Source organism: Prunus mume, linkage group LG2 (genome assembly GCF_029339155.1).
Source record: "Prunus mume cultivar Tortuosa linkage group LG2, ASM2933915v1, whole genome shotgun sequence".
Taxonomy (NCBI): domain Eukaryota; kingdom Viridiplantae; phylum Streptophyta; class Magnoliopsida; order Rosales; family Rosaceae; genus Prunus; species Prunus mume.
This window is the reverse complement of record NC_142699.1, coordinates 37050444-37073168: the sequence shown is the minus strand read 5'-3', so window position 1 is coordinate 37073168 and position 22725 is coordinate 37050444. Positions and strand designations below refer to the sequence as shown.

The 22725-nt window shown below is 37.9% G+C and overlaps 3 protein-coding genes and 1 pseudogene across 6 annotated transcripts; 3 read left to right on the top strand and 1 right to left on the bottom strand.

Annotated features, from left to right (window-relative positions):
* Positions 1–516: 516 nt before the first annotated feature.
* On the top strand, positions 517–4893 carry LOC103322885 (putative E3 ubiquitin-protein ligase RF298). Of its 2 annotated transcripts, none has more exons than XM_008224835.2 (3): positions 517–676; positions 1267–3521; positions 4123–4893. In XM_008224835.2, exons 2-3 carry the CDS (start codon positions 1272–1274, stop codon positions 4663–4665), a joined length of 2793 nt encoding a protein of 930 aa, XP_008223057.2. In that variant the 5' UTR covers positions 517–676; positions 1267–1271; the 3' UTR covers positions 4666–4893. The 2 variants fall into 2 exon arrangements, with proteins under 2 accessions (XP_008223057.2, XP_008223058.2); XM_008224836.2 differs by having other exon boundaries at positions 4076–4192.
* A 1492-nt stretch (positions 4894–6385) lies between these two features.
* Positions 6386–13246, top strand: PPDK (pyruvate orthophosphate dikinase). Of its 3 annotated transcripts, none has more exons than XM_089046466.1 (21): positions 6386–6526; positions 6816–7156; positions 7262–7319; positions 7667–7900; positions 8177–8314; positions 8578–8740; positions 8838–9073; positions 9190–9318; positions 9435–9614; positions 9850–9987; positions 10218–10382; positions 10477–10638; positions 10725–10814; positions 11008–11146; positions 11283–11460; positions 11803–11932; positions 12034–12162; positions 12267–12404; positions 12551–12628; positions 12770–12861; positions 12956–13246. In XM_089046466.1, the coding sequence occupies exons 2-21, from the start codon at positions 6870–6872 to the stop codon at positions 12996–12998; spliced, it is 2907 nt and encodes a 968-aa protein (XP_088902592.1). In that variant the 5' UTR covers positions 6386–6526; positions 6816–6869; the 3' UTR covers positions 12999–13246. The 3 variants fall into 3 exon arrangements, with proteins under 3 accessions (XP_088902592.1, XP_088902590.1, XP_088902591.1); XM_089046464.1 differs by having other exon boundaries at positions 6816–7160; positions 7263–7319; XM_089046465.1 differs by having other exon boundaries at positions 6389–6526; positions 6810–7160; positions 7263–7319.
* A 568-nt stretch (positions 13247–13814) lies between these two features.
* LOC103322887 (tRNA/rRNA methyltransferase (SpoU) family protein) lies at positions 13815–16047 on the top strand. The gene is made up of 4 exons (XM_008224838.2): positions 13815–14111; positions 14198–14299; positions 14602–14728; positions 15444–16047. Exons 1-4 carry the CDS (start codon positions 13905–13907, stop codon positions 15668–15670), a joined length of 663 nt encoding a protein of 220 aa, XP_008223060.1. The 5' UTR covers positions 13815–13904; the 3' UTR covers positions 15671–16047.
* A 201-nt stretch (positions 16048–16248) lies between these two features.
* On the bottom strand, positions 16249–17143 carry LOC103322888 (protein DMP2 pseudogene; annotated as a pseudogene).
* Positions 17144–22725: the final 5582 nt, after the last annotated feature.

Below are 22725 nucleotides of genomic sequence, written 5' to 3'. Positions count from 1 at the left end.
AAAAAAAAATTTCATACTTGGCACTTTGCTTACATTGTGTATGTACCTAGTGCATATAATCCGAATTGGTATGATATGGGCATTTCTTTGATAAGATGGTAACATGATAATTCGTTTCATTGTAGATTTAAGTCATTAATTCTATGCATATTCTCAAAAATCACCATATATAAAAAGAAGAATATTTTTACCAAAATATATATATATATATATATTGTACACAAATTCATGGGTTATCAAACTTAATATTTTAAAAAAATATTAAAATTCGTGATATTAATTGTAACATTTTCTTTCTTTTGGCCCAAGAAATTATTTATGTTGAATCATTAGTGTAGATGATTTTATTATTGTTGAAATTGATATTTATTATGAAATAACTCATGTATATGAGTAGGTGGGTAATATTTCTTAACCATGGTTAGTATAGAAAAGGCAAATTCAATTAACCTTGGTTACTTGGTCTGGTTATCAGGAAAAATAAAAATAAAAACAAAAAGAAATAAAATTACACCCAAAACTTTTGAGAGAGACAGACGTTCTATTCTCTATTTCTCTTTAGACTAATAATTATTAAGAAAATAAGAAAATAAAACAACTATAAATTCTCTTTCTGATTCTCTGATGTTCTGAGACTGGTCGTACCTTTGATTGCTCGAACAATAGCTGGAATCGGGTGCGTCTCGATCGTCTATTCTCTGATTATGAACCTCAAATTCTTATATTTGTATTGGGGATCTTTAATTACACGAACACCCACTTACCAGATTCTTGAATTTTTTTCCTTGATTCTTGTTTTGATCTAATGGGTTGGTTTTGATTTTAGATTTCTATCGAGTTTCACATTGCTAGCTCATATTTATCATGTGTAATCAAGTGGGTATGTTTCAAACGGATTGATTGTTCAGTTTTTGCTTCTGGGTAGTCTTTTCTATATCTTTGATTGACGTGTTTGATTGAGTTTGGTTCTAAAATGTTGGCAACCTTTAATTCAGATACTGAGATTTATATGTGTTGGTCCAGTCCTTGTCGAACGCAATATGCTTTTAGTAATCTGGTTTTAATTGGTTTATTTTGATTGACCAGTAGATGATCTTGTGAGCTGGATTCTTGATTGCAGTTATCAATGTTGATATTTGTAATTTGTTGTTTGATTGCAGTTTTGGTAGAAATTATCAATTGGTATATTGGTATGGCATTAGGAACTGATAGATGATACTTGATGCATATTGATATGTATATATTGAAATAGATTGTTTTATGCAGCTGAAATGGCATCAATGGTCGCCAAGGGCAGTAGTAGTTGTAGCACCCAAGTATCTCCCTCAATAACTGTTCAAGAAAAGGGAAGTAGGAATAAGAGGAAATTCCGGGCTGATCCGCCTTTAGGTGACCCGAATAAGATAATTCCTTTACCTCAAACTGAATGCACAAGTTATGAATTTTCAGCTGAAAAGTTTGAAATCACGCAAGGTCATGGACAAATCGGCGTCTGTGACCTGTGTACTGTTAATAAAGACCATTCTGATGGGTTGAAACTTGACCTCGGATTGTCCAGTACTGTAGGTTCATCTGAGGTTGGGCCAAGCCGGCCCAGAGAGGAATTAGAAGCAGATGAGTTCCAAGATGCTGATTGGAGTGACCTCACAGAAACCCAACTTGAAGAACTTGTACTTAGCAATTTGGACACAATTTTCAAGAGTGCAATAAAAAAGATTGTTGCTTGTGGTTGTGCAGAAGAAGTTGCTACAAAGGCTGTTTTGCGGTCTGGCCTTTGTTATGGGTGTAAAGACACTGTGTCTAATATAGTGGATAATACTTTAAATTTTCTTAGAAGTGGCCAAGAAATTGATCCTTCGAGGGAGCACTGTTTTGAAGATCTACAGCAGCTGGAGAAGTACATATTGGCAGAACTAGTCTGCGTTCTTCGAGAGGTAAGGCCTTTCTTCAGTACGGGTGATGCAATGTGGTGCTTGTTGATTTGTGACATGAATGTCTCTCATGCTTGCGCAATGGATGGTGATCCCTTGAATAGTTTCATGAGTGATGGCGCTTCAAATGGAAGTTCCTCCATGCCGAATCAACCCCAGTCAAAAATAGAAGCCAAAAGTGTTGAATTGAATCTTCTGAGCCCTTCTAAGCCAGTTCCTTCAATTCCTGGTTCTCATAGTTCACAGTATGAGACACCTGCCATTGCAGGAGGGGTTCCCAACATAGCTAAACCAAAAAATTCCCTTGTTCAAAGTGGATCATTCTCTGAGAAAGAGGTCACAAATTCCACATCGCATAATGGGGATAAATCTTTTGGTGTTTCTGGAACATCTCAATCTTCTGCAGTAGAGGAAAAACTTTTAAGTAGTAGAAAGGTCCATTCTGTTAGTACCAAGAGAGAATACATGCTTCGGCAGAAGCCACTTCATTTGGAGAAAAATTACCGGACTTATGGATGTAAAGGATCTTCAAGAGCAGGGAAGCTGAGTGGTTTGGGTGGTTTAATCTTGGATAAGAAACTAAAGTCTGTGTCAGACTCTACCGCTGTTAATTTAAAGAACGCTTCCTTGAAGATAAGCAAGGCTATGGGAGTTGATGTGCCTCAAGAAAATGGAAACCACAATCTTTCTTCCAATGCTGGACCTTCTTCGCCTAGAGCATTTAACCTGGATGCTGACAATACTGCTTCTGTTTTGCCGCAGAACAATGTCCCATCCATATTACCTCCTGTCAATACTTCAAATCCACTACCTGCTGTCAGTACATCAACAGCATTACCTGCTGTCAATACTTCAACACCATTACCTGCTGTCAATACTTCTACACCATTACCTGTAGCCAATACTCCACCTGCATTATCAGTTGCTGATACTGAGCTTTCTCTCTCTCTGCCTACAAAAAACAACTCCAGTTCAGTGTCCCTTAGCTGTAAGTCTGATGCAACTAATTCTATTTTTTCTGGAATACCATATGATAAGCCCTCGGGGCAGTGGGTCCCTCGGGACAAGAAAGATGAAATGATTTTGAAGTTGGTTCCAAGGGTGCGAGACCTACAAAATCAGCTCCAAGAGTGGACAGAGTGGGCCAATCAGAAGGTTATGCAGGCTGCTCGTAGGTTGAGTAAGGACAAGGCTGAACTTAAGTCATTGAGGCAAGAGAAAGAAGAAGTTGAACGGCTGAAGAAAGAGAAGCAAACTCTAGAGGAAAACACCATGAAGAAGCTTTCTGAGATGGAAAATGCTTTGTGCAAGGCTAGTGGCCAGGTTGAACGAGCAAATTCTGCCGTCCGGAGGCTTGAGGCGGAGAATGCTGCTTTGAGGCAGGAGATGGAGGCTGCTAAAGTACGTGCTGCAGAGTCAGCTGCAAGCTGCCAGGAGGTATCAAAGAGGGAGAAGAAGACACTGATGAAGATTCAGTCATGGGAGAAGCAGAAGGTGTTGCTCAATGAAGAACTTGTGACTGAAAAACGCAAGTTCAAACAGCTGCTACAGGAAGTAGAGCAAGCCAAAGATCTCCAAGAACAATTGGAGGTGTGTTTTAAATACTTTATTTCCAAGTTCTCCAAATTGACAATTAATGCATGGGGATATAGAAATTAAATTATAGAGGGGGTTGTTAAAAACATAAATCAGGTGGTTGCATAGGATTTTCCAAATGAATCTAAAATTGTCTGCTATCAATATATCCCTTTGACCCAGACTACTGTGCCATTTTCATGTCTTATAAGTATAACATGCTATTTCTTTGGGATGGCACATTTTGCAGTCGTTTCAAATTAAATGGTACTGCATGTGATGTAATGAAGGCGATTCAATTGTGTTGTACTTTTGCTATTTAGATCTAAGCTATTAATATACTCAATTTGCTTTCTTCTTTTGGAGCTTATCATTATAATCATACACACTGTGCACATGTGCAAACAAACAATTTGGTACCTTAAAATTTTCAGTCACACATGGATGGTATGGTATGAACTTTATGAAAGAGCATGTCAATAGCGTTGTTGTACAACTCATTCTGATAAAATCTTGAAAATGTTCTGTTGTTCGTTTTACACTATTTTCCTTCCTACTTTCTTTAATAGGTTTTAGTTCTGAGCTTCTTCTCACTAAAAGGGAAAGTATGTCGCAGGCTAGATGGCAGCAGGAGGAGACATCAAAAGACGAACTACTTGAGCAGGCCAGTTCAGTAAGAAAAGAAAGAGAACAAATTGAGGCCTCAACAAAATCCAAGGAGGATATGATCAAACTGAAAGCAGAGAACAATCTGCAGAAGTACAAAGATGATATTCAGAAGCTCGAAAAAGAAATCTCCCAATTGAGACTCAAGAGTGATTCTTCAAAGATTGCTGCGCTTCGGAGGGGCATTGATGGAAGCTATGCCAGCAAAGTAACAGACATCGAAAATGGCATAGATCAAAAGGGGTCCCGGATGCCATATATCTCAGAAGTAGTGAAGGATTTTCATGACTACTCTGAGACAGGAGGGGTGAAACGGGAACGTGAGTGTGTGATGTGCCTTTCAGAGGAGATGTCTGTGGTGTTCCTCCCATGTGCGCACCAAGTGGTTTGCAGAACATGCAATGAGCTCCATGAGAAACAGGGTATGAAGGATTGCCCTTCTTGTAGGAGCCCCATACAGTGGCGGATTTCTGTACGTTATGCTCGTTCTTAGTAAAGTTCGTAGAATCGAGTGGAGTGTTCTGAATAAAGATTGTGGGACTCCTATGAACTGAATAAATGCATTTGGATCACTCCCTCTGGGAGTTTTGACAGTTAAGTTGCCTTGTATTCTGAGGTTTGATCCTCTGGGTGGTTTGACAATTTACACATCATTTTCTCAACAATGTACTAGTTTGAAATCTACAGGGCTATCTGCAGATAGCTCTAAATTTTGTTCTCACATATTCGATTAAATTATTTGAAGAATCTTGTACCAAACCCAAAAAAAAAAAAAAGGTTAGCAACTGAAGTTATACATATGCATATCTGAAAAGATAAATTCTTGTTCATAGCTTTTGTTTACAACTTGAACACAATACCGATTATATGTAAGTTGGAAATGAATCGATAGTGAACAAAAACACAACACGATTATAAATGAGTCGGAAATGAATTATGCATCGATAGTCCGACAACACAAACATAATACCTTCATATACATCTTCCCCTTTTGTTTTAATACCTCGAAGAGTGTCTTACATTTTAAAGAATGCCTCTTTTCCTCCTTTTTTTTCTTTTAAATTTTGATCATTTGAAGGAGAATTTGATTGGGTGGGGAGTGGCATATATATGTGGATAAGAAAAGAGAAAGCAGGATTCCATGGTGATGATTGTCCACCAGCGAGCCACGTGGCACGAGCTCTTTGGACTCAGATTTTATTCTGGGTGAAGGGGTGACGGGCCCCACCGTAATCTGCCGCCCTTTTTTGAGTCACAAATTATATTATAACTGCTTGGACTCAGGAGTTTGCCGAGTCATCATCAGCCCTCAGCAAGACAGCGTCAACCATAATAACAGACTTTTGCCTCCTTTTTTTTCGCCCCTCATTTGCTGACTTGAAATACCCAAAATAACCTCCAATCATGTTTCTCTTAAAAGATATGGTTATTGAAATTCTCAAAAAAGAAAAAGAAAAAGAAAGATATGGTTATTAAAATGTGTGCCATATTTTCATATTACTTTTCTAGATAATATTAACTCTTTTTATTTGATTTAATTTTTTTTCCAGGGATTAATCCATTTTTATTTGCCACCATTATTATTGTTCTTAAAGGTGCCACCAATAATTATAAAACAAATTAATGATGAGAAAAAAAATTAATAATCATCAACAAAAAGAGCTCTTCAGAATGCAGAATAATTCAAATACTCATCCTATGTAAATAAACAAGTAATTAACGTTAGGGTGATGATTTTCCCACTTTCCTTTGACCACTTATACTCTCTTTTGTTTTTTAATAGTTTTTACTATAACAAAAAATGAGGTGTACATGCCCATGGGAATGGAGCACATTTCGTGGCCAGCTGTTTACCTCCTTTGGGAGAGCTCCCGCAGCGAAAGGGATTAGTCACTGCTGTCGGCGGTGGACACCCTTGGGTCTAACCAAAAAAAAAAAAATGAGGTGTACATGGACAAAAAAAGAGTGGGAACACACAATTTCTAACCAATGGATTGTAAGTGGAAAAGAGGAGTGAGAAAATCAGGTCTGTAATATTAAACATACTAATTACAATGGCTAGCCAATCATTATGTGACATGTCATCAACATATGCCACTTGTCAGCATGTTGTTTCTTGCCATTTTGTAAATTATGAATCAAAGTGAAGGGGTTCAAAGTTCAGTTAGAAGCACGACTTAGCGCTATATAACTGTAATTTGGTCCACTCATGTCACTACTCATCACAGCATTACAGACAAAACAGAGAAGGCACCAACCGCCATTTTTGGTTTGCTGAAGAAGCTCATCAAGGCCTCAAGACCCAGCTAATACCTCCATCTTCTGATCAAAAAAAGCACCTCAGTCTTCTGCAGGTATGAAATATGCACACCACATATTTGATCACCATCTCAACAAGTTCGCAATCAAATGATCTTGAATTCTGTTTTGCTCTTTGTTGGTTATGGTTTCTTCCTATCAAATATAACTTCTACACATAACCATTCTCTCTCTCTCTCTCTCTCTCTCTCTCTCTCTCTCTCTTATAATCAATTTAGCATATAGTTTGTATTAAGATTCCAGTATTATATATTGCTTGGAAGATTGTTTGTACTGATCAGTTAAACACGATTGCATAATTTGTATGCATTTTGCAAGTGACAGGGCTGAGGACTGTACATTGTAACACTTGGGTTTTTGAAGCAAGGGGTATAGGAAATGTCATCCACGGTGAAAGGCATGCTCATAAGGACCGCACCAGAGGTTTATAGGCAGAGGTTGTTCAAGGGGAAATATGTGTATCAATTTGATCTTGTTAGACAAGAAAACCCTTCCTTCCATGGCCTCAACTGGCCAGGTCGAGTTGGCCACGCACGCCATAGCCGACAGAGTATGCATATAGTAAATGGGATCACAAACCCAAACCCCAACAAGTATGAGCCAGGGCACAACAAAGCAAAAGCCATTCTATCCCCAGTTGTAGATTCAACTACACCCACAACCAAAAAGGTACTCATATTGTGCTCTCTGGTTTTGACATGGTATTATAATGATATGTAATCTGTTACATAGCAGGTTCCCTGAAAGCCTTTTTCTCTTGTGTTTATACAGAGAGTATTTACTTTTGGAAAAGGAAAGAGTGAAGGCAACAAGGGCATGAAGTCATTGGTAAGCTTTACTTTTACTTTCCATTTGAAAAAGAAACCATGAGATCTGATTCAAGTTAAGGGCATGTATTAATTGGACACCAAATTAATTGACCAGTAAGAGAAATGGAAATGCTACCATTTTTTATAGGGCCCAGTTTTTGAATGAGGATTTTTACTTTTATCTCAGTGGAACATAAGTTTGTCGTTTTAATGGAATCGTTCAATTTGAATCTACCCATTAATTTCCATGTTCAAGTAAGTCTCATTGTCCAAATGTTAATAGAATTTAATGATCAACCGGGGCTGCAAGTCTTAAACTTAATCATACAATCTGATAGCTGTGTTCATTATGCCTGTGCATTGTAGTTGGGAGGGAAAGGTGCAAACCTGGCAGAAATGGCTAGCATTGGGCTATCTGTCCCTCCTGGACTTACTATATCAACAGAAGCATGCCAAGAGTATCAGGAGAATGGCAAGGAGTTACCAAAAGGTTTGTGGGAGGAGATATTAGAAGGCTTGGATAGTGTGCAGAAGGACATGGGTGCTATTCTTGGGGACCCTTCCAAGCCTCTCCTCCTTTCTGTTCGCTCTGGTGCTGCGGTAAGAGTTCTTTCAATTCCAATTTTTCTAGGCTTGTTTAACTTTAAATCTTCATAATTAATGCAGAGCCTTCCTCATGATGTAAAAATTAGAAACTTATTAGCAAGGAATTACAACTTATCTTGATGCCACCATTAGTTAGGCTCTCCCAGAAAGTATATGACATTCTACATATGGAGAAGCACTTATTCTAAACAATGTCACAATCAAGCTCAGTCTGTTCAACAAGAACTAATTTATTTCGTGAACCAACTGATTTTCACGCTATATACATAGATTTCAATGCCTGGCATGATGGACACTGTCCTCAACCTTGGACTCAATGATGAGGTGGTTGCTGGTTTGGCTACAAAAAGTGGAGAACGCTTTGCTTATGACTCGTACCGACGTTTTCTAGACATGTTTGGAGATGTTGTAAGTGGTTTTATTGATGATGCATTTCATAGTTTTTGGTGTATGTTAATTGACCTTCAGTGCTTATCAACCATCTGCTCATTCTCTCTGTTTTAAGCACTAAAAAATGTCTGAAGCTAGCCATCAAACTAGCAGCATTTGATCAGCATAATATGTGTCCAAACTTGTATTTTTCTCAATATGGCATGACAAAGACACTTTTTCTTCTCTGGATTCAAAATGCAATCTGAATTTATTGGGAGTCATTCGTTTTCCATTTGAAGGTTATGGGCATCCCACACTCATCATTTGAGGAGAAGTTGGAGAAATTAAAAAGTATAAAAGGAGTTGAACTTGATACAAAGCTAACAACCTCTGATCTTAAAGAGCTGGTAGAACAGTACAAAAATGTCTATCTGGAAATTAAGGGTGAAAAATTCCCTTCAGGTACCAATTAAAACACCAACAACTTCTTCATATGTTCCACCTCTTTCCTAGTACAGTTCTGTATGTTAACATGTCCTTTTGCCATACATATCTGCAGATCCAAAACAACAGCTACTTTTGGCTGTTAAAGCAGTTTTTGATTCTTGGGACAGCCCAAGGGCCAACAAGTACCGGAGCATCAATCAGATAACCGGTTTAAAGGGAACTGCAGTTAACATTCAATGCATGGTTTTTGGGAACATGGGAAATACTTCAGGGACAGGTGTTCTATTCACCAGGAATCCCAGCACTGGTGAAAGGAAGCTTTATGGCGAGTTTCTAATCAATGCTCAGGTTTTTTTATACCACTATTAAGCTTTATCTCTATCTTGCTTTTGACCAAACTTCTCTTTCTAAGCCGATAGTAGTATTTGGTTATGGTTTTATGAGAGTAGAATGGCTTTGAATAGGGAGAAGATGTAGTTGCCGGTATTAGGACACCAGAAGACTTGGATACTATGAAAAGTTGTATGCCAGAAGCTTACAAGGAGCTTGTGGAGAACTGTGAAATTCTGGAAAAACATTACAAAGATATGATGGTAATAGTTATCATTCCCATATATGATTTTCCAATCAGTGTTACATACACATATTTTAATTTATGGGAACATATTGTTCTTGGTTTTATTTTTTATCTTTAAAACCTGAAACACAGGACATCGAGTTCACAGTCCAAGAAAATAGGTTGTGGATGTTACAATGCCGCACTGGAAAGCGTACTGGTAAAGGTGCGGTTAAGATAGCTGTAGACATGACTAATGAAGGGCTTGTGGATCAGCGTGCTGCAATCAAGATGGTGGAACCACAGCACCTTGACCAACTTCTTCACCCTCAGGTATTTATTCTCATTTCTAACAAAGAGGAGGGGGAGGGGGAGATGGGGTGAGGGCAGAGAGAAAAGTGAATGTTATATTGTTTAGTAATAATGAATATATCTGCCTATAGGTTCACAACATATCACTGGAAAATTTTTAGTTTGGTATAATATGCCCTTTGACATGCATATGCATTTGTTAATGTATCCACATTCATAGTTTATGACTTCCTTATGTATAATTTTTTCTTGTCAGTTTGAGGATCCAAAAGCTTACAAAGACAAAGTGATTGCCACTGGCTTGCCTGCATCTCCGGGAGCAGCAGTAGGGACAGTCGTGTTTAGTGCTGATGATGCTGAAACATGGCATTCACAAGGAAAGAGTGTCATCTTGGTAAACTAATATTTAAGTTCATCTTTCTCTCTTTTAACTTTTTTTCTTCCCTAGATGATAATTTGGTTCAAACCACACAGAAAGTTTATACTTACTCTTGATAAATCCGCAGTGATGGCTTAAATGAACAGATAGAATAATACATCAAGGGATGTGGAATTGATCTTGATATGTTATTCAAATATTGGAGTCATTTTTGGTTTCATGATTGAGAACTGTTATAACTATAGGTAAGGACAGAAACCAGTCCAGAAGATGTTGGAGGTATGCATGCAGCTGCTGGGATCTTGACAGCTAGAGGTGGCATGACATCTCATGCAGCTGTTGTGGCCCGGGGATGGGGTAAATGTTGTGTTTCTGGCTGCTCTGACGTCAGAGTCAATGACACTGAGAAGGTGGTTTTAATAGTTTCCTTTTGTAAACAACATCTGTTGCAGTAAAGTTTACAGAGAAAATGGCATAAATGGGGGTTGTTCATTGATGATACAGGTGGCTGTGATCGGGAACATGGTCATTAACGAAGGAGAATGGCTTTCACTCAATGGATCCACCGGTGAAGTCATATTGGGAAAACAGCCACTTTCTCCTCCAGCTTTAAGTGGTGATTTGGAAACCTTTATGTCTTGGGCTGATAAAGTCAGGCGCCTCAAGGTGCCATATTTTCTTGCTATATATTTTTCATTTGGACCAGTACCAATCGGGTTCATCTCAAAATATTTGTTGTAATTCTGTAACAGGTTATGGCAAACGCTGACACACCTGAAGATGCACTCACAGCAAGAAATAATGGTGCCCAAGGGATTGGACTATGCAGGACAGAGCACATGGTAACCATTGCTCCTATCAAAATAAGTTTTAGCTGCTACAAATGTTTTGCTGAATGTGTGATGTTCTATGGCTTGTTGCAAGTTTGATCAATGTTGTAGTTTTGCTTGCTTGCTTGCAATGCTATGTGATGTTAACAATGATGTCTGGTTATGGAGCTCTTTTGGTTCTCTTTTTTTTTTGTGTGTGTTTCAGTTCTTTGCTTCAGATGACAGAATTAAGGCGGTAAGAAGAATGATCATGGCGGCTACGACTGAACAGAGGAAGGCAGCATTGAACCTCTTACTACCGTATCAAAGATCTGACTTTGAAGGAATTTTTCGTGCAATGGATGGTATTTTTCAAAATGCCTTAGAATCTCAGTACATTGGATTGTGAAGCTCTAAGTCTATATGTTTAAGATTTTGTCTATCTTTTGCTATAAATTTGTAGCTGTAACTTAGCTATTAGATAAATTTATGAAATTCCAGGTCTTCCAGTAACAATCCGCCTGTTAGATCCTCCACTTCATGAATTTCTTCCAGAAGGTGACTTAGACCAGATTGTCGGCGAACTAACTGCCGAGACTGGCATGACTGAGGATGAAGTTTTCTCAAGAATTGAGAAATTATCAGAAGTAAACCCCATGCTTGGTTTCCGAGGCTGCAGGTTTGATGGCTCTTCAATTTCCATATGAGCTCTCTATCTAAAGATACTCAAATTTTTGTTCTCAGAAAGTTTTGTAACTGATTAACTTCAGTCACTTGGTTCATTAGCTTCACACACAGGCATCATTTCTTGTCTATTCAGCATTTGATGTTTGATTTCATTCGTTAAACAAGCTTTCCCCTGCTTAAATTTAACAACTTGATGAATGTACATAATAATGAACTTAGTTGCCTAACATTTTGAATCAATTGGCCATAGTAAAAGTTTGATATCTCACTGTGACATGTAGAAAGATCATCTATTTTTTTGTTGATGAAAAAGGTTCTTTTGGTGTGTCAACAGGCTAGGGATATCGTACCCAGAACTCACTGAAATGCAGGCTCGTGCCATCTTTCAGGCTGCAGTCTCAATGAACAACCAGGGTGTCAAAGTTTTCCCTGAGATAATGGTTCCCCTTGTTGGAACACCTCAGGCATGATCCTGCATTCTTATTCCTCCCTTTCTCCTTTCATGAGCATGCAAAGTTCCATCTTCATGAAAACATTGACATTTTTGCATGTCAATGTCATGCAGGAACTACGGCATCAAGTGAGCCTAATTCGAAGTGTTGCAAATAAAGTGTTCTCTGAGATTGGAACTACCTTGAGCTATAAAGTTGGCACTATGATTGAGATCCCTAGAGCTGCTCTGGTTGCAGATGAGGTAGGCTAAGTTGATATGTTTCTTTTTTATTGTCCTTTAAAATTTATACTTAACAGTGTAAAAGGAAGAACATATTGTTCATAATCTGCTGATCAACATCATAGATTGCGAAGGAAGCTGAGTTCTTCTCCTTCGGGACCAATGATCTCACGCAAATGACCTTTGGATACAGCAGGGATGATGTGGGAAAGTTTCTACCCATTTACCTGTCCAAAGGCCTTCTTCAAAATGATCCATTTGAGGTAAGTCATATTTCCTGCGAGTCCATACAGGCTTCATTGCAGATAGCACTTTCCCCGATAGTACCAGAGTAAATAATCTTGTAAGGGAAGGAAAAATAATTCAAGCTGATTTCTTGACACTAACAGTCCAAATGCACTGCTTTCAGGTACTTGATCAAAGAGGTGTAGGGCAGCTCATCAAGATGGCCACCGAAAAGGGTCGTGCTGCAAGGCCTAGCTTGAAGGTAACGGGCAATGCATAGCTATTAAGCATTTTATCACAAATTGTAGTGTCAACTTAACAGGGATAATGGCCATATATTAACAAGATTTTTGTTATTCCATTCTTCTTCTGATATTTTTGGATGGTGATTATAAACAAACAGGTTGGAATTTGTGGAGAGCATGGTGGGGAGCCTTCTTCTGTTGCATTTTTCGCAGAGGCGAGACTAGACTATGTTTCGTGTTCTCCATTCAGGTTTGCATTTCTTTCATTTGTCTTCTGTAAGTTGAGTTCCTTAAGACTAATTTTATGGCTAGATCAAATTCCTTATTCCAAGTTCTTTTTGCAGGGTACCTATTGCTAGGCTAGCAGCAGCTCAAGTTGCTGTCTGAGAAAGATTGCATGGTTGGTGACTGTGCGATTGTAAATAAATGCGGTTAACTTGTAATTCATACAATGCCATGATCATTATAGAAACCAAAACAGGGAACAAATAAAGTAGGCAAATGTGAATAATTCTTAAGCTTCAATATTTGGCATAAGTTGTTTGTTATATTGAACAACTTGTCACTTGGTGGTACAACTGAACAAGTTGCATTCCTCTTCTTGCATTGATCATATATATACATAATTACTATAAGCATTAGTTACTATGTAGTGTCTTTAGGAGCTCCACATTGCACTCTCACACACTCTGCCATAGAAGGAGACGGAGTAACACAGGACGTAATCCAAACAATTCAATTTTCTTAAACTCTGATGGATATAAAGGGCTTGTAGCTCAATTAGTTAAAAGCAGTTATTCATGTATATGAGGTACTGTGTTCGAATCCCTCCTCCCTCATTATCTCTTGTATAAGGAAGAACAACTCATGGATACTTCCCCTCCCCTTGAGGGTGTTTCATTGGATCTATTTCTTTATTGAAACATCAAAGAGAGCAAGTAAAGTTGTCACTAAAACTAATATATGAGTGCAATAGAATTATGAACCTTTTCACTTTTAGCTTTAGAATTGAAATTAGGACCAAAGAGAAAAACATTATACATTATAAGTTTTATAACCAAAATTATAATTTTCTATCCGCATAAAAAAAAATATTATAATTTTCCATTTCAAAAGAAAAAAGTAAACAAAATGACCTCTTTCTTAGCACCTTTTGCTCAAAAACCAGAAGTAATAAAATGGAACCCTTTTCTTCAAAACGAGGTCGTTTTGGGTTGGTTTCGACGTTTTGTTATGGTAGGACTTGGCGGCGACTGAGAGCGTCTGAAGAACTGAAATCAGCGAAAGAGGGAAATGGCGGTAGAGAGCTATGTGGTGGTGCACAACATAGCCAAGAGGCACAACGTCGGTACACTCGCCCGAAGCGCCACCGCCTTCGGTGTCTCTGAGCTCATCTTGGTCGGCCGCAGAGAGTTCAACGCCTTCGGCAGCCATGGCTCCACCTCGCACCTTCGCTTTCGCCACTTCCACTCCCTCCAAGACGCTCGTCTCTTTCTCAAGGTCCTCTCTTTCTCTTTGATTTCGTCTTCCTTTCTCTTTTTCTGGCTATGGGGCTTACTCTGTTTTCGTTTCTGTATGTCGGTTAGGAGAGAGATTGTGATATTTGCGGCGTTGAGATCACTGATGATGCTCTGCCTGTCAATCACCACCCTTTTACCAAGAGCACCGCTTTTCTTCTTGGCAATGAGGTAATCTTCGTTTTTCACAATTGCCCATATGGGTTCTTTGCTCTGTAATTATTGATTCAATGAGAATTTATTTGACAGTCAAGTAATTTACTTTTCAATAATGGATTCTTGGGTATTTGATTGGTGGGCTTGTTTGATATGTGTTGGTAGTTTGTGAGAGGGATTTTCTACTGGAATTTGACAATCTGATGTTTTGTTTTTCAGTTTTGAGTTAAAGTTAAACTTCAATTTGCAATCATTAGGCATTTGCAAATAAGCCCCATTGGGTGATACATTTATATTTTTCTGCTTGTTGTTTGTAGGGAACAGGCCTTTCTGCCAAAGAATTGGAGATATGTGACTTCTTTGTGTATATTCCACAGTATGGAGGTGGTACCGCTTCCTTGAATGTCACAGTGGCAGCTTCTATTGTGTTGCATCAGTTTGGAGGTAACTATAAAAAATGAGCTCATGCCTTTTGTGTTTCTTCTCTTCTTTTACTGCCATGTGGTTTATGTTCTTTTATGTGATGGTTCACTGTGTAAGCAAAAAAGATTAACAACATTTGGATGATATGACTTATTTTGGTTATTGTCTTGCCATTTAGTTGGTGTGTAAATTTTATCATCCTAAGTTTCATTTTTTATGTTCAATCATGAGACATCATTTATCCTTCTTCTTGAATCCATCTTAGGCTGTTTGTGTGCCCTTCCTTCTTCTCTTCCCTGGTCCTCATGATCATGAATTTTCTCCAGCACCCAACATAAATTCTTGGAGTCTTATCGGGTCACTTCACCTGGTAAGGGAAAAAGTGGAGTTAGCAGGCCCTTAGTTTGAAGTCTTAACTAAGCAGAAAATTATTACAAGTATCAGTCAATAAGATTACTTAACTTTCCTGAATAACCAAAATTGTTTTTGCTTTGACAAGACAACGAATAGAAAGTGATTTAGTATTGAACAAGACAACGATTCCTTTCTTTCCAAATTGATTATTTCACTCTTGAATAGAAAGTGATTTTAAGTTCCTGATAACCAACACCCTACCGAAAATAGAGAATCTTTTCTTTTGAACTATCCCCACCACATATCGGTGTAATTTTGCAAAACTTTAATTATCCTTCTTGTGCACGACTTATGAAATTCCCCACCCATGGTTGTCTTTCAGTCTGGGCTGGCTTCCCTGAGAGAAGTCGTGATGGGAACAAGTTTATTGTGGCAGAGAAACCAGTAAAACAGACAAGACGAAGTTTTTGTGCAGAAACAGCAGATTCCGTAATTGAAGAGCGAAAATGTAGAAAAGAACATGCTTCTAATGGTTTCTTTGATGAGAGTGGAAATGAGAATTCATCTTCTAACCTTCTAGATGGATTGTTTGCTGATGTAAGATTATAATACCTTTGGCATCATTTACGCTGAAAATGGTATGGATTGCTAGTATACACTCCTCAACTGTTGCAAACAAAACAAAAGGAACAGTTTCTGACTTTATGTATGATCCGCAATATGCAGAAGACTCATTTTCTTGTAGAATGTATTGTTAGTGGCGAGGATTTTGTTCAAAGTATTATAATTTGAAGGAATGTGTTTAGAGTTACTGTTAGACTTTGTTGCAATTTGTATGATGACCACAGACGTAAACTCAACTATTAGAAGTCTGCTTTGGTTTGTGCTTGACGCAAAATATAAGGGTATGTATGGCATGGATTTCATTTTCCACTTGTAGACCTTATTTTATTTTATTTTATTCAATGTTGAATGGACTTTTATTACTTTTCGTGGAGATGAAAATTTGCACCAATAAGAAACGTGTGGGGCTGTGAGCCTTTGAGCCTCAAACTAATCGGGGAAGGTGTGAAAACCTATGGACCTTTGCAGCTATGTATTCTAAGTTTTTGTTGTTGATTTCAACGTCCAATATTTATCCAATGGCATAAAACATTGTGTGCCTTTCCTATTTAAGTACTTGAGAATTGAGATCAAGTTATAATTCATAAATGGAAATTTTAGCGAACAATAGAAACTTGTTACATACATTCCAACGGGATCGATACGGAAGAAATTAATCAAAGTTATACCGAAGAAATTAATCAAACTTAGGCAAACTACTATACAAACAAAGAAAAGCATAAACTTGCGTGAGCAAACACTAGTACTTGTTTAGGGCTTGTTAAACAAGAAGCATAGACACTTCAATTCCTTCAGGATTTCTCTGAGTCTTGTGAAGAATCAGAACTTGAGGAGGGGTATCCAATTCCATGGCGATTATTAGGGAACATAACGAAAACAGTACTGGCAATTGCACCGATGACAGGAGGCAACACCTGAAGCAAAACCTTCTCAGTGGACTCAAACCCTGGATAGAAGCACCGGACACTGTTGGTGTCCAAAAGTGATACAACTGCAAACACAATCAAGGAAAACAAGGCATGCACAAAGTCCCCAAGCCTAAGTTTATAAGCAGACAAGTCCACAGAGTTGGAATTTGTTGAGGGCCAAAGACCCTAGCTGTTACAACCCCATAGTGAGTTTGTCCATCACTGCCCGTGTAACTATCAGTGAAGGAAGCAAAACAGCAAGAGAAACCGGAAATGCCGATGAGAATGGCGCTTAGGTATTTGTTGACGGTGGAGCAGTGGCCATTGTTGGTAAAGACAGGGTTGAGGAATTGGAACAAGAAGACAGTGCCGGTGGGGAGGAGCTTGATAAGATTGCCTGCTCCTGTTAATGTTTTGTCTTTGGCAGTTTTGTTTTTGGTGGTTGTCTTGGAGGAAGAGATAGAAAAAAACCCCATTTGGGAATTAATGCGTTCTTGAGGGAGTTTGGAAGTGTTCTCTGTGTTGTGTTGTGGTTCTTGTATAAAAAATATGTCGTGTATTTATATAGAGAAAGTGAGGGAATTGGTTTGTTTTTGTGATGGAAGAGAGCACTTGCTTTCACGTTAATTGAAAATTCGCGTTGTCGTGTTGAGTTGGAAAGGTGGCTTTTACTTTTAGAAAAGGGCGGGCTTCGTTTCTAATCCAAGCTTGGAGGAACATATTGTTGAATTTGCTGGTACTCCCAAGACCAAGACAAATATAAATATATAAATATATAAATATATAAATATATAAATATATAAAAATAAAAAAAACCCATCAGCAAGATAAATATGTATATGTCTATTCCCTTAAAGAGGAAAAATTTATATTATAACACGTGTACAAGATGTATATATGAAGTATTACTGTAATATTTTAATTTTTCATGTAAAATAATTATCCCGAAACCAGATTATTAACACATGTAATTAGATGCATAACATGTCAAAATTATATTGAGAAATTAAGTGGTGACAAAGACCTGTTCCAGTCGTCCAAATCGTATTCTAACAAAAGACAATCTCTACCCCTCGTTATATAAGAGATTTGATTCATCATCTATTGACTGGCCTCTAATCATTATCCAGATACAAAGGGTTTAATAAACAATCAATCTTTGAATTGTATATGCATATGGGTTATTGACGATTATTAAGCGTGTCAAACTCAAAGATATAATAAACCAACATAATATTAAGCACACGAATGCAAGTTGCCATTAGGTCAGATTAGTCTACTAATCAACTGTAGAAATGAAGACTAATGCGAAAGCTCTGGTAGGGTTACAGAATTACATACTCAAAGATATAATAAACAATATAATATTAAGCACACGAATGCAAGTTGCCATTAGGTCAGATTAGTCTACTAATCAACTGTAGAAATGAAGACTAATGTGAAAGCTCTGGTAGGGTTACAGAATTACATACATAATGAGTTATGTCACGAATTAACATTTATTCACGCTCGCATGAGCGATTGTAATACAACAAACAGCGTGTGACCCATGCATTTGACGTCACAAGAGGTGTGACCCCTTATGGGTAGGGTTGCTGCCTAGGGCAACATCCTCACAAGAGGTGTGACCCATGCATTTGACGTCACTCAAGCTCACCCCTTATGAGTTTCTTACCTCCTACAGTAACCCTACCCAAGACCTTCTTGTCGTGGGATCTACATAAATTTACTGTTGACAATCGCCTACCCACGCTCGAACGACTTTCCTTAACATTCTTCTTAATATAGAGTGATGTATGTATTATCTACTAGCAATTCATAAATTTTAAAAATGTTGAACAACCATGCCATGCCCAGTCTTAAACAAGAGGAAATTCAACTTTGTTTGTTTGGGCAAGCAAGGAATCAACTCATATTAGATGTGGCACGTGTTTGGACTTACAATATCATGCATCATGCTGTGGTATGGAGAGCATCAGTTTTCTCTATTTGGTCAATGACGACGTACATGATATAGACATTTAGATTAGCATATTCATAATCTCAAGAAAGTACAACTTTCACGTAGCAGAAATGTCATTATAATGGTATTTTAAATCAATCAAATATTGTTTCGTGAAAAAATTAAATAAAAATGACAATACGTAATCCACTTGGGAGTATAGGTGGGTTTTTCTCACCTATTCTGAAACTGTTAAAAGAGTTTTACTCGTTTCGGTGGTGATTTAATTTCATATATTTTTCCATTTTTCGGCAGTGCATGAAGAAGTGCTCGACCAATGTTAATTAAATTCGGTTATACATTAGCAACTTTCCTGCTTGCTTGCTTTGAACTTTACGCCCATAGAAAGAGTTGTTAAATTTGGCATATTGCTCCCAATTACAATCAAACGACATTGAAATTACCTGTATGATGACTAAGAATGCCTAAAGAGGGGAGGGAGTGTAAGATTTATGTTTACTCAAGAAAGCAGGTTTGGCTGAATGATCCATTAGTGTGATGGAGAGTTGTATTTATAAACAAATTACAAGAGCTGGTTACATAGGTAAGATAGGACTCCTCCTTGATAAGGCAATCCTTGTATCAGAATTTAAAATACAAATACAACAAACTTTCAAACTGTGAAAACGTACAAACAATATCATGAGTTTGAGTTCAAATATGACGATAGCCTCTGTCTAACATCCCCCTGCAAGCTGACAGCACGAGACACAACTGGAAGCTTGGACACCGACAATTTGAAACGAGCAGAGGACAAGCCTTTGGTAAACAAATCAGCCAACTGGTCCAGAGAACAAATGAAATTAACAGCAAGCTCACCTCGAATGACCTTTTCCCTAACATAATGATAGTCCACCTCAAGATGTTTGGTGCGAGCGCGAAACAAGGGATTAGAAGCAAGAGCAATCGAGGAGATATTATCACACCAAATAATGGGTCTGGATAAAGGCAGCTGCAAATCACGAAACAATGAGCGAAGCCATGACAATTCAGCTGCAGTATACGCCAGTTGACGGTGCTCAGCTTCTATGCTTGACCGGGATACTGTTTTCTGCTTTTTAGAGCTCCATGACACCAAATTGGTACCAACATAAACACAATATCCACCGGTTGAGTGTCGAGAATCCGGATCACCAGCATATATAGTCCGCATCCGAGAAAGCACTAACTTGCAAACCGCCTAGCTTGTAAACAATACCACAATCATAAGAGGATTTAAGATAATGCAGGATGGGCTTGACTACTAGCCAATGGGGAGTCTTTGGAAAATGCATAAATTGGCAAACTTGGTTTACAGCATAAGATAAATCTGGGCGTGTGATTGTTAGATACTACAAAGCTCCCACAATGCTTCTATAGGTCTCAGGATTAGTATGCGGTTCCCCAACATAAGCACTCAATTTTTGCCCACTGGAAACTGGTGCAGAAATTGGCTTTGCATCCAGAAACTTAGTACGTTGAAGAAGATCAAGAGCGTACTTGGATTGTGTGAGATGCATAGAGTCACCAGCATAGGTAACTTCAATGCCCAAAAAATAGTGAAGTTTGCCCAAATCTTTCATAGAGAAAAGAGTACTCAAACGACGAATGAGATGAGAAACTTGGACTGGATCATTGCCGATAAGCAAAATATCATCAACGTAAATAAGTAAGATTAAGTAGACACCCTGCTGGTTGTAGACAAAAAGTGAATAATCACACTTAGACTCTTGAAAGCCAAGTTGTAAGAGATAATAAGAGAACTTATCAAACCAAACGCGTGGTGCTTGCTTCAAACCATACAGACTTCTTTGCAATCAACAGACATGATTAGGAAATTGCGGATCAACAAACCCCGCCGGTTGTTTCATGTAAACCTCCTCACTTAAATAACAATGCAAAAATGCATTTTGCGCATCAAGTTGTCTGACTGGCCATTTATTAGTGACTGCAAGACCTTACCAAGCGGATGGTGTTATGCTTGACCACTGAACTGAATGTCTTACTATAGTCGACACCTTGCTTCTCATGAAAACCATTGGCGACAAGTCTTGCTTTATAGCGTTCATTGGACCCATCTGCTCTCCTTTTAATTTTAAAAACCCATTTATTTGGTAGCAAGTTCATATTGTACCGAAACGGAACTAGTCGCCATGTGCCACTGCGCTATAAGGCATTGAATTCATGTGCCATTGCTTGTCTCCACTCCTCTTGCTTCAAAGCATGGCTAAAACAAGTGGGTTCCAGTAATTTAGTATCAACAATAAAATTCAACGCATATTTAGGATTGAGTTTTTGAACTCCCAACCGTGATCGAGTCACCATAAGATGCGTGGGAACATTGGACAGCCTTGGAGGATATATCAGGTTCATCCGATGCATGATCATTGTGTTGCACTGATTCTTGTTCTGTTGAAGGCAAGATAGGCATATGATGTGGAGGAGATGGATCGTGAGGCATGACAACATGGTCATTATTAGGAGAAATAAAAGATTGGGCTGGAAGATTATTACTAGGCAAAGAACCAATTGAATTAGTCAACTCAGGGAAGGTAAACAAGACATTAGGATGAGATTGTTTACCTGTGGTGGAGACGCCCCCCTCCGAAGATGTGAGATCATGAAAATGAAAAGTGTCATCATTGAATAGGACATGGCGAGACAAGTAAATCCGTCTCGTGGATAAATCCAAACATTTATATCCTTGATGTTTTTTTTTTTTTTTGGTCAAAAATTATATCCTTGATGGTTTAAAGAAAATACTAGAAAAACACACGCTTTTGATTTTTGTTGTAATTTATGTTTTGTATACAGAGTAAGCCAGGGAAAACATCTCCACCCAAAAATCCTAAGCATATGATAAGTAGGAGGTTTGTGAAACAACTTTTCGAATGGTGACAGATTGTGAAGGACTTTTGTAGGTAACTTGTTTATGAGATAGGTAGCTGTTTGACACACTTCAAACCAATAAGAGGAAGGGATATGAGCATGAGAAAGCATGACAATGGTAGTTTCAACAAGATGACGATGTTTTCGTTCTACTAATCCATTTTGTTCAGGATGTTTAGGGCATGAAAAACGTTGATGGATACCTTGATTTGCTAAATAATTTTGAAACTCAAGTTTGGTATATTCACCTCCTTCATCACATTGAAAAGTTTTGATCGAAACATTTAATATGTTCTCAACTTGTTTCTTAAATTTAACAAACACATCGTAAACCTCGAATTTGTGTTTCATAGGGAATATCCATGTGTAGCAGGAAAAATCATCAACAAAAAGCAAATAATATCGATAACCATTAACTGAAACAATAGGTGAACTCCAAACATCGGAGTGTGCAAGCTCCAATGGAGAAGAAGAAACATAATCTGATTTTGAAAAAGGTAATTTTTTGCTTTTACCTAAAGGACAGGAAGAACAAAATCCCACGTCAGAAGAGCCGTGTAATCGGCACTTTTGTTAGTATGAAATTCGTATTAGCATTTCCTAGACTTTAGTATAGGGTGAAAATTAGTTTGTGAGGAATTGTTATTGAACGCTTTGTCACTACTCTTTCAACTCCACACTTCCGAGGCATGCCCTGACCATATGAGAATCTTGACCTCAGGTAAATCATGACATAATCAAGCATTCATTATAGGATTCCTAGTTGGAGTTATTTTCACTCAAGTATTTTTATGTTAATCTTATTTCTAATAAGATTAGATTTTATCTCTTGAGATTACTTTCCTAGTTCAACTCTATTTTAATTGAAGTTAGAATATTATCTTTTCCTATTGTGACTTTGCACGTTGCTTACCTCTTAGTTAATTTGGTTTAAAGAGAGGCGTCATTACTTTGAGTCCAAGGTGAATCAAATCTCTTATTGATGATAGGTTGTGGTGCAATAGGAGGTTTAATATTCGTGGCCTATTGGGTTTCTCTCCCATGAGAGAGAACAAGTCTTGTATAAAAGATCATGTGCCATTCTTTTATTTGTACAGCTTTTGAGATATTTGTTTTGAGCATATAGAATTCTAAGAAAAGCTGCTGTGCGTATATTTGAGATAAATCATCAAGTGTTCAATGTTTACTTGGTGATTTATCAAACACTTTAATCATTCATATTGCATTCATATGCATGTCGGTGACTCATACGGTTGAGGGCA

What these genes read in the sequence shown, in the direction of transcription:
- LOC103322885 (XM_008224835.2), top strand. Translation starts at nt 1,272, where the DNA reads ATGGCATCAATGGTCGCCAAGGGCAGTAGTAGTTGTAGCACCCAAGTA. An exon ending in ATCTCCAAGAACAATTGGAG is followed by an intron (nt 3,522 to 4,122) that starts GTGTGTTTTAAA and finishes AGTATGTCGCAG; the next exon opens with GCTAGATGGCAGCAGGAGGA.
- PPDK (XM_089046464.1), top strand. Translation starts at nt 6,870, where the DNA reads ATGTCATCCACGGTGAAAGGCATGCTCATAAGGACCGCACCAGAGGTT. An exon ending in AAGGAAAGAGTGTCATCTTG is followed by an intron (nt 9,988 to 10,217) that starts GTAAACTAATAT and finishes TTATAACTATAG; the next exon opens with GTAAGGACAGAAACCAGTCC. An exon ending in GAGTCAATGACACTGAGAAG is followed by an intron (nt 10,383 to 10,476) that starts GTGGTTTTAATA and finishes TTGATGATACAG; the next exon opens with GTGGCTGTGATCGGGAACAT.
- LOC103322887 (XM_008224838.2), top strand. Translation starts at nt 13,905, where the DNA reads ATGGCGGTAGAGAGCTATGTGGTGGTGCACAACATAGCCAAGAGGCAC. An exon ending in ACGCTCGTCTCTTTCTCAAG is followed by an intron (nt 14,112 to 14,197) that starts GTCCTCTCTTTC and finishes TATGTCGGTTAG; the next exon opens with GAGAGAGATTGTGATATTTG. An exon ending in TGTGTTGCATCAGTTTGGAG is followed by an intron (nt 14,729 to 15,443) that starts GTAACTATAAAA and finishes GTTGTCTTTCAG; the next exon opens with TCTGGGCTGGCTTCCCTGAG.